Here is a 10,672-nt window from a genome sequence, read left to right as displayed (position 1 = left end):
ATGGCTGACCAGGCAATCCTAGGTGAATTCAAATGTAAATTTTTGCGTAGATACATTTTCATATATTAAACACTTTTTTCGATTTCTTATGCAACCAGAAATCCCGTTTTGTCGATACATGACACAATTTTACAAAAAAATTGAAATTCGTGTTTGTTAATTTATCATGCAACCAAATGACATAACACATGGACATCTTGAAGAATTTTATGTTTTGAATTTTTTATTAATTTATTCTGTATTTTACAAAGCTAAAAAGACGATAGAATCCATTTCTATTTATAAGCCTTTTCTAGTAGTGTATAGGCAAAATACATTTATAAGTCAATCATATGCATACATGAGCCTAAAATCATTAAATTTGGATATAACACTAATAAACAATGCATTATGATAGTTGTTTCTTAACATGCATAGTTATCTATGATAACGTGCTAAAAAACCGATGCATTGTGAAATACCTAATGAGATTAAACAAACCGGTATGAAGAGAGTAGACAAAGCTACCTCAATTAATTTAGAACTAAGGCACTACTATGTAAATAATATGAAAAAGGTGACCTTAAGTGCCGCAGTTTGTTCATAGCAACAAAAAAGAAGTGCCACAATTTGTACCGTGCCATCTGGGTACAACCCACAACATCGTGCACGCAAGTACTGGCACTAAACCGAAAGAAGAAAAGAAAAGGTCGAATTTCTAGGGTGGCCCAGGCGTGCGAATTATTCCCCGCTGGCACGGCCGCGGAGACAGCGGGGCATCTATCTCCTCTCCAGTGAGTCCTTCTTGCCCAACTTTCCAGTGCGGCACCGGCCTCCCTCCTCCCCTTTACATCTCATTCCCACCGTCACCGCCCGCCACCACCCTCGCCGCCCGCGGAGCACCTATATCTCGCCCTCCTCCTCCTCCACCCCACCCACCACTCGCCTCCCTCCCCACGCTCTTCGCTTCCTTCCGCCGCCACCTCTCCCCGCGCCTCCTCGCTTCAGGTGAGCGCTCTCGAGTCCTGGGCCGCCTTCTAGTCGCTTCTAGCGATGCTGTTTTTCTTTTTAGCTTGCTACTATGTTGGTTGGAGATCGAGATGCCGTTGCGGGCGTAGGTTTCGCCGGTTGTTTCGGCTTGTGTTTTTCCCGTCACATGCTGGATCCGATCAGCGGGATCAGGCTGCACGGATGGATGCCGATGCTTTGTTTTTCTTGGGGATCCGTTGCCACCGGATACGATGTCTTAGTCTTGCAGTAGATCTGTTAGTAGCTGTGTGCTGCGCTACAACTGTATATGAAGTTGGGGTGGGGCGTATTTGTTTACCTGAATTGCAGATCTCTCCGGGGATTTCGCATTTCACAGTCGGTTTGCTTGTAGTACTCACGAAATTGTCTTGATCGCCCTTTCTGTCTAAAAATAGTTGTCGCTTTGGTTTACCAACGGGTACAAGCAGATCCGTGGTTTCATGGTGTGGCATGGCTTGGCCTGCGTGGGTGCATCCAAGGATGCTGAGACCGGGAATGTTCTCTGCAATTATATTAAAAAAATCACTACAAAATTCGTGTCACATGGCATTGGCGAAAATAGCATGTTCTATAAGTGAAATTTCCTAGTCATACAAGTCTATTTCTTCTTACAAGAAAGAAGAAGATGTAATGGACGTTCATGACCACATTTTTACGGTTCTCCTGCCTGATTAGGAAAACACCGGTGCTTCAAATTAACCAATGAGACAAACCATTACCTGTGGAGCCTCTGCTGCATTCGTTTCAGCCTATGATCCAAACCAAAAGCGATTGGAAATACACATGCATCAGTTGCATGCCTTAAGCTACCCCGTCCATTCCACAATGTAAGACGTTATGGCAAACTATTTTAGTTTGTCAAAGCGTCTTATATTATGATGAAACAGAGTGATACTACATAAGAGGTCAAACCTGATTCATCTGCTGGAGCTTCAGACAACCATGACTTTGATTTTTCTTGTATTAATTTCTATATACTGTTAGAACCCGGAGAGTAAAAAATAACTTCTATAGTTGTTTATAGGGATGTGTAATTCTTGTAAGACTAGCACTTTTCTACGTACAGCTTGTTTGAATAATCTCCCTTTCATTTCAGTTAGTTGTCTAAGTAATTACTGTGAATGTATCATCTTATTAAAATATATATTTGATGGAGAGTATCCAATGGAAATTATACATGTACCTTTCTAGCTTGAGTTTTTGTAGGAAGAACAATTCGTCTTCCTTAACCCGGTGACAGTTTTGCTAGGCCCTGTTTTAATGAGCTGTTTTTCTGTGTGCAGATCAATTAACATAAATGGCTGACGGAGAGGACATTCAGCCCCTTGTCTGCGACAATGGAACTGGAATGGTCAAGGTAATTTGTGATCGCTTGGCATCACATTCCCTAGCATACTTTTTTTTATTTGGGGACTGCTACAGTTTAATCTTAAAATCGAGCAAGTGTTAATTGTTTTCATATTTGATAGGCTGGCTTTGCCGGAGATGACGCTCCACGTGCTGTTTTCCCTAGTATCGTTGGCCGTCCACGCCACACTGGTGTTATGGTAGGGATGGGACAGAAGGATGCTTATGTTGGCGATGAGGCCCAATCCAAGAGGGGTATCCTGACTTTGAAGTACCCTATTGAGCACGGAATTGTAAGCAACTGGGATGATATGGAGAAGATTTGGCATCACACCTTCTACAACGAGCTCCGTGTAGCACCTGAAGAGCATCCTGTTCTTCTTACAGAGGCTCCTCTTAACCCTAAGGCCAACAGGGAGAAGATGACACAGATCATGTTTGAGACTTTCAGTGTTCCTGCCATGTATGTTGCTATTCAAGCTGTCCTTTCCCTGTATGCTAGTGGGCGTACCACTGGTAAGTGAACAAAGAATAGCTTTATTTATGTGCACATTCTTTTTTGCTGCTACGGAATCTTTGTTGAGTACGAATAAACTGAATTTATGCTCATTTGGTGTCTGATTATTACGATTTTGCTTTGGTCAATAGGTATTGTGTTGGATTCTGGAGATGGTGTCAGTCACACAGTCCCAATCTATGAGGGTTATGCTCTTCCACATGCTATCCTTCGTCTTGATCTTGCTGGTAGGGATCTCACTGACTCCCTAATGAAGATCCTGACTGAGAGAGGATACTCCTTCACAACCAGTGCTGAGCGGGAAATTGTGCGTGACATCAAGGAGAAGCTTGCATATGTTGCCCTCGACTATGAGCAGGAGCTCGAGACTGCGAAGAGTAGCTCATCGGTTGAGAAGACCTATGAGCTGCCTGATGGGCAAGTGATCACCATAGGCGCAGAGCGCTTCAGGTGCCCAGAGGTCCTCTTCCAGCCTTCCATCATCGGCATGGAAGCTCCTGGCATCCACGAGACGACCTACAATTCCATCATGAAGTGCGACGTCGATATCAGGAAGGATCTGTACGGCAACATTGTCCTCAGTGGTGGATCTACCATGTTCCCTGGTATCGCAGACCGTATGAGCAAGGAGATCACGGCGCTCGCCCCAAGCAGCATGAAGATCAAGGTCGTCGCCCCACCAGAGAGGAAGTACAGTGTCTGGATCGGAGGGTCCATCCTTGCATCTCTGAGCACATTCCAGCAGGTAATGTGAAGTTACTCCTGTGGCTGTTCTTGATCCACAATTCCCGTTTACTTGAGAACTTTCTGACACATGCGTTTCTTCATTTTTTTGTGCAGATGTGGATCTCCAGGACAGAGTACGAGGAGTCTGGTCCAGCTATCGTCCACAGGAAGTGCTTCTAGAGAGCTGTGGCCGGCATTATTTTCCATGCATAATCTTGTCTAGTAGCATTATTAGATGGATGTTTTCTTGGGCAAATGTTGGGCCGATGGCTTGTGTATGGTGTATCTACTCTATCATGTGTGTAGCTTGGTTTGATGGATTTATTATTGGATTCTACAACTATATTGATGATGATTCAACTCGATACCGCAGCGTGCTCTGCTTCTCCCTGAGCGACTGTGCTGTGTAAGCTTATCTGTCTTGTCTTGCTTGGCAATGGCCAGCTTCGGGTTCTTTCCACTTATTGTGCGTGTTTTTCTAGGTTTAAGCTTCTTGCGGGTCGGTGTGTATTGTGTGGTTTTCTTTTCGCTTTAGCTCGTGTTCGGTTAATCCTCACACCACGTAAATTGAAGAGTATTTGAGTGTATTTGGGGGAATTTTAACTTGTAGGAGATTTAGGGACTGTTTGGTTTCCGTCCACAATTTGCTAAGCCAAAATTTAGAAGCTACTCCCTCCGTTCTGAAATAGTCTACATTCTAGCCCAAAATTTATTTTGAAATACTCTACGTTCTAGTTTTTAGTCAACAACAACACTGAAAACGAAGTGGCTTTGCTTTTTTTTATTGGTTATATTGTTATTTTTAATGTAGTTTGGACTAGTTGTTCATGTATCTAAGTAGTACTAATAAATGCAATACTAATTTATCTTATACTATTTTCTAGAATATCGACTAAATCAGAATGAGGATGGAGAGAGTATAATTTAGTTGGCATGTGTTTATTTTTGCCACACTTTAGATTGCCACACTTAATTGCATGCTCATTTATCATAGTCTGATTTTTTTGTCAGCTTTTGCTAAAGTTTGGCTACAATATTTTAAGCCACACTTTTATGGTTAGGCACACTTTTATGGCTAACTATACTTTAGCTTGGCAAATCTATCTATTATATACTAAAAGCAAAATACAGATGTTTATAATAGAGACACCACGTTAATCCACATCATCATAATTATTTTAATGGTTAGATCTATTTTTAATGGTTAAGATTTAAAGATTTTACGTAACACGGTGGATAGGATATGTCATATTTAACACGTATGTGCCACCTCCCGTAGCAAAGAAAAATTTAAAATTAAATGAGTCTGAAGGTTTATCCGGTCTGGCACAACGCGGATACTTTGTAAGACAAAGAAACGTGGTAGAAAACGAAATTGTCCGGCCGGTCGGATGTTGGTCGTGCATTGCTTGGACCCTAGGAAGAAGTCCATATTTTATACGGCACTTAGGCCACTTCTATCTGTAGGATCTTTTATATTGCCCTGACTCATTATCTTCTGCGTGCCGCCTACTAGCATGGCGCGATGAGGAACCATGCTCTGATTGAGCAAGGGAAAACGGTCAGCAGCTGGATGGATGCATGATTGCACTTCAGAGAGGGAAGCTAGCTCAGCTAGACGTGAAGGGTAGAAATTTTCAATGTTGACACTCTTGATATGTAAACATGTAGAACATGGTCAGGTACGTATTGATTTTTTTTCTAAAGAAGATACGTATTCATTAGGAGTGCATAAAGCTACACCAAGCAATTTAAGTATTATCAACGGAGCATGATATTTTTTAATTTTATATTTACATTTACATATATACTAATTACTCGCATAAATCACAACCTTTATCATTCTTCTCATTTTAGATCTACGTGAAGCCGTGCTATTTTGATCCTACAAGAATATATTTTAAGTTTTTAATTTAGAAATAACAAAAGGATCGCGTGAAGCAATCATTTGCTATTTGGATGAGGAAAATATTTGGAAATAGAGAAAAAAAGGCGGACATGGATTTGGCTCAAAATATGCTTGAGTGTTAACAGAACATAATTAATTTCTATAATAACTTTTTATATGCACAAGTGGTGTCATTACAAATCATTTTGAAAGATAAAATTTGGTAGGCGAAGCCGATATCTGAAGTGATGAGTATCTGAGAACTTGAGAGTACCTATTTTGAAAGCAAATAAAATTAGTTATAAAAAATTACACGTTTGAAGGTGATTAAAGATACATTCCAATTTGATCCTGAGAAAATATACATGTGTGATTTTCGAGTATCCATTCTGAAGTATTGTTAAATACATATTGATAGTCCCAGCTTTTGTTCATGTTCCCAACAACATCTTCATTACTAAACAAAGAGAGTAGTTTGATAACAACAAAAAAATATTTGAGTTTAAAAAATTAAAGATGGTTATACATGTTTCCTAGCCTAGGCGGCACTATAATTTCTCTGAACGACTAATTGAGAAAAATGAAATGATCAATTAATTCCACATAATGGCGATACATTTACCCGCTAAGTTTTAAATTTGAGCCTATATCTACATAGTACTTTTTCAAGCTTAAAGTCGCTTGCAAATGATAATAAAATGAAGAGGCTGCCCTCGCATTTGCGAGGGCCATGCTGCTAGTTATGACTAAAAACCAAACATGCCTTAATACTTCTCAATTCCCTTCAATCCACTTGTAATCTGAATTAACCGAACAAAACCTGGTGTCTGAGAAAAGGCTCTATGCAGCAACGGTGGAAATAGCAGGCCGGCTGCTGATTTCCACTCCACTCCCACGGACAAAGAGAACTCGACCTGGCTACGGGCTGAAGGCGTACTTTGTCTAGGCCAGCTGGTGATTTCCACTCCCACAGACAAGAGAAGGCCCGCTGGCTACCGGCTGAAGGCATACTCTCTCTCTTTCTCTCCCGCTAGGGTGGCAAGCGGGGTGGGTTAGGGTAAAATATTTTCACTAAGCCAGCTCAAATTCTGTTATGTTCTGTAACTAATTTTGCACTAATTTCTTTTTGCGGGACGGGAAGCTGGAGCTGCTTGCAACCCTAGCTATAGTCGGCGTAGGATGCCAATCCACTAAAAGCATCTCCAGTCGCGTCCCTCAAAAAACGTCTGGCACAAACGATTTGGGACACGTTTAGGACCGCGCCGGATAAAAAGAGACTAAAAATCTGTACAAAAAAGAGATCTTTCCCAGCCGCGTTCCTCAAACAGCGTCCGGATGCATGCATTTTAATAGAGGAGACCACCCCATGTGGGAAAAGTAGGTGAGAGAAAGTGTGAGAAAAAGAGAATGACATGTGAGGAGAAGGGGCCGCATGCATGCATCTGGACGCTATTTTTGTGTCCGACGTCCCCGGTAGAGACTCTGTACATAGAGTCTCTACCGGGGACGCCGGACATAAAATGAGACGCTATTTAGCTTTGGGGGGCGCGACTGAAACACGTTTTCTCCATTTCTTGTCCGCCTTCCCCCAAACGTTATTTGGGGGACGCGACTGGAGATGTTCTAAGGTGGCTCGAATCCCACTGTCCATTTATAGTCTTGGAAATTTCGAGCTCAAAATTTAAATAATAATTTTTCAAATGAACTATAAGTGGGATACCGATGGGATCACACTTACATCTCTCCGGCCAGCCTATATGGCATGGGTGGGCCCATGTGTATTCATGGGTATTCAGCTGAATCAGAATCTGACATTGTCCGCCAAGCTAGCTATGGCTCATCTCAAAATCTTTAGCAGAAAACCACGTAGATCTCACTCAATTCACAAATCAGTATTTCCTAACCGTAGGAATGAAATCCCCAATTTCCTCTTCTTGCAGCAGGTGGTGACCCCTAGCTGGGCGACGAGCTAGGCGACGAGCTGAACGCCGTGGAGATAAAATGCATTGATTAAACACACACAAACACATAAATATAATTCTGGTATTAATCGATGTACTGGGCGAATGATATATTGCTATGAGATGCAATTCTTCGGCTCCACCACATCCCCCTTGAACAAGATGGTTTGGAAGGCTTGGGCACCGCCTAAGATCAATTTTTTTGCTTGGTTTGCGAATCAAAATAGGCTTTGGACGGCCGACCGGTTGGCGAAGAGAGGGTGGCCAAATTGCGGCCCTTGCCCCCTATGCAAACAATGTGTGGAAACCGTTGACCACCTCTTCGTCCATTGCCGCTTTGTCGTCGTGGTGAACGGACAGATGCCATAGGATGGCTTAAGTTGGGGCCGAATGGACGCAAGAGGATTCGGGGGAGGGTTTGTGATTAGACGGGATGAACTTCCGGATGGTTTCCTCAAGAACTTAGCCAAGGCTAGAGGTTGAAGAAGAAAGACATAAGGAAGAACTCGCTCTAGATCATCTTCTTTATTGATCTCAACTGGTTACAAGTTTCTCAGTACAAGTGTTCTTCTAAACCTAGCTCTCTTCGTGCGTGCCCGTGAAGGGGGCTGCCCCCTCTCCTTATATAGGGGAGAGGGTGGCTTACAGGGCAAGAAACCCTAATGGCATCTTTGACTAGACAAACTACTTTACAAAGCTACTTTAATCATAGATGACACCGGGGTCTTCTTTAATCATGGGTGCTGACGTCCTCCGGCTTCTTTGACCGTCATCCTCCTCTTTATCGTCAGCCCTTCGTTTAAAGCTACTTTGCTTAGCTCATCTTTGTCTTCTAGCTTTGGAGAGAATCTTTGACCAGTCCTGCCGACATGCTCTTCTTTCCGGTAGCCCGGTATCTTCTTTACCCGGTTCCGGCATATCCCTCTTGGGGATACCGGCTTAGCCTCACTTAGCTAATTTCTTATCTGTATGTTCCGGTTCAAACATTAAACCGGTATCTTGATGGCTCAAACCATCCGGTTTGGCATGCCTTTGGCATACCGGGGGTCATCCTGTTGGAGATATGCCCAAGAGGCAATAATAAATGGTTATTATATATCTTTGTGTTTATGATAATGTTTACATACCATGCTATAATTGTATTAACCGAAACATTGATACATGTGTGTTATGTAAACAAACAAGGAGTCCCTAGTAAGCCTCTTGTTTAAACTAGCTTGTTGATTAATAGATGATCATGGTTTCGTGATCATGAACATTGGATGTTATTAATAACAAGGTTATGTCATTATATGAATGATGTAATGGACACACCCAATTAAGCGTAGCATAAGATCTCGTCATTAAGTTATTTGCTATAAGCTTTCGATACATAGTTACCTAGTCCTTATGACCATGAGATCATGTAAATCACTTATACCGGAAAGGTACTTTGATTACATCAAACGCCACTGCGTAAATGGGTGGTTATAAAGGTGGGATTAAGTATCCGGAAAGTATGAGTTGAGGCATATGGATCAACAGTGGGATTTGTCCATCCCGATGACGGATAGATATACTCCGGGCCCTCTCGGTGGAATGTCGTCTAATGTCTTGCAAGCATATGAATAAGTTCATAAGAGACCACATACCACGGTACGAGTAAAGAGTACTTGTCGGGAGACGAGGTTGAACAAGGTATAGAGTGATACCGAAGATCAAACCTCGGACAAGTAAAATATCGCGTGACAAAGGGAATTGGTATCGTATGTGAATGGTTCATTCGATCACTAAAGTCATCGTTGAATATGTGGGAGCCATTATGGATCTCCGGATCCCGCTATTGGTTATTGGTCGGAGTGAGTACTCAACCATGTCCGCATAGTTCACGAACCGTAGGGTGACACACTTAAAGTTGGATGTTGAAATGGTAGAACTTGAATATGGAATGGAGTTCGAATATTTGTTCGGAGTCCCGGATGAGATCCCGGACATCACGAGGAGTTCCGGAATGGTCCGGAGAATAAGATTCATATATAGGAAGTCATATTCCAAGTTTGGAAATGATCCGGTGCATTTATGGCAGGTTCTAGAAGGTTCTAGAAAAGTCCGGAAGAAATCACCATGGAAAGTAGAGTCCCGGAGGGACTCCACCTTGCATGACCAGCCAACCCTAAAGGGGAGGAGTCCAAGGTGGACTCCCTAGGGTGGCCGGCCAACCCACCTCAAGGAAAGGTGGGAGTCCCACCTTGGGTAGGACTCCCTCCTTGAGTAGGTTTCCCACATATGGGAGGTTTTAGTGTTGGGGTCTTATTCGAAGACTTGGACTAGAACTCTTGGTGCTTCCACCTATATAATGAGGGGCATAGGAGAGGGGGCTGATCACTTCAAGCCTCAGCCTTGGCCGCACCCCTTAGAGGGCCGGCGCCCAACCCCCTCTCTCCCCAAACCCTAGCGGTCTCTCTCCTCCACCACATCCCGCACGCTTAAGCGAAGCTCCGCCGGATTTCTCCACCACCACCGACACCACGCCGTCGTGCTGTCGGATTCAAGAGGAGCTACTACTTCCGCTGCCCGCTGGAACGGGGAGGTGGACGTCGTCTTCATCAACAACCGAACGTGTGACCGAGTACGGAGGTGCTGCCCGTTCGTGGCGCCGGAAGCGATCGTGATCAAGATCTTCTACGCGCTTTTGCAAGCGGCAAGTGAACGTCTACCGCAGCAACAAGAGCCTCATCTTGTAGGCTTTGGAATCTCTTCAAGGGTGAGACTCGATAACCCCTCGTTGCTACCGTCTTCTAGATTGCATCTTGGCTTGGATTGCGTGTTCGCGGTAGGAAATTTTTGTTTTCTATGCAACGTTATCCTACAGTGGTATCGAGCCGTGTCTATGCATAGATGGTTGCACGAGTAGAACACAATGGTTTTGTGGGCGTTGATGCTCTTGTTGTCTTTAGTTTGAGTACTTTGCATCTTTGTGGCATAGTGGGATGAAGCGGCTCGGGCTAACTTTACATGACCGCGTTCATGAGACTTGCTCCTCGTTCGACATGCAACTTGTATTGCATAAGAGGCTTTGCGGGTGTCTGTCTCTCCTACTATAGTGAAGATTCAATTTACTCTTCTATTGACAACACTAGTATCACCGTTGTGGTTCATGTTCGTAGGTAGATTAGATCTTACTCGAAAACCCTAAACCACGTAAAATATGCAAACCAAATTAGAGACGTCTAACTTGTTTTTGCA

At 43.2% G+C, this 10,672-nt stretch overlaps 1 protein-coding gene across 1 annotated transcript; it reads left to right on the top strand.

The window, feature by feature from the left end:
• Positions 1 to 812: 812 nt before the first annotated feature.
• LOC124705928 (actin-2) lies at positions 813 to 3,963 on the top strand. The gene is made up of 5 exons (XM_047237609.1): positions 813 to 987; positions 2,292 to 2,365; positions 2,478 to 2,871; positions 3,004 to 3,617; positions 3,713 to 3,963. Exons 2-5 carry the CDS (start codon positions 2,306 to 2,308, stop codon positions 3,776 to 3,778), a joined length of 1,134 nt encoding a protein of 377 aa, XP_047093565.1. The 5' UTR covers positions 813 to 987; positions 2,292 to 2,305; the 3' UTR covers positions 3,779 to 3,963.
• Positions 3,964 to 10,672: the final 6,709 nt, after the last annotated feature.

Source organism: Lolium rigidum, chromosome 4 (genome assembly GCF_022539505.1).
Source record: "Lolium rigidum isolate FL_2022 chromosome 4, APGP_CSIRO_Lrig_0.1, whole genome shotgun sequence".
Lineage (NCBI taxonomy): Eukaryota > Viridiplantae > Streptophyta > Magnoliopsida > Poales > Poaceae > Lolium > Lolium rigidum.
The sequence above is the reverse complement of the archived record's forward strand: the minus strand, read 5'-3'. Positions and strand labels throughout refer to the sequence as shown.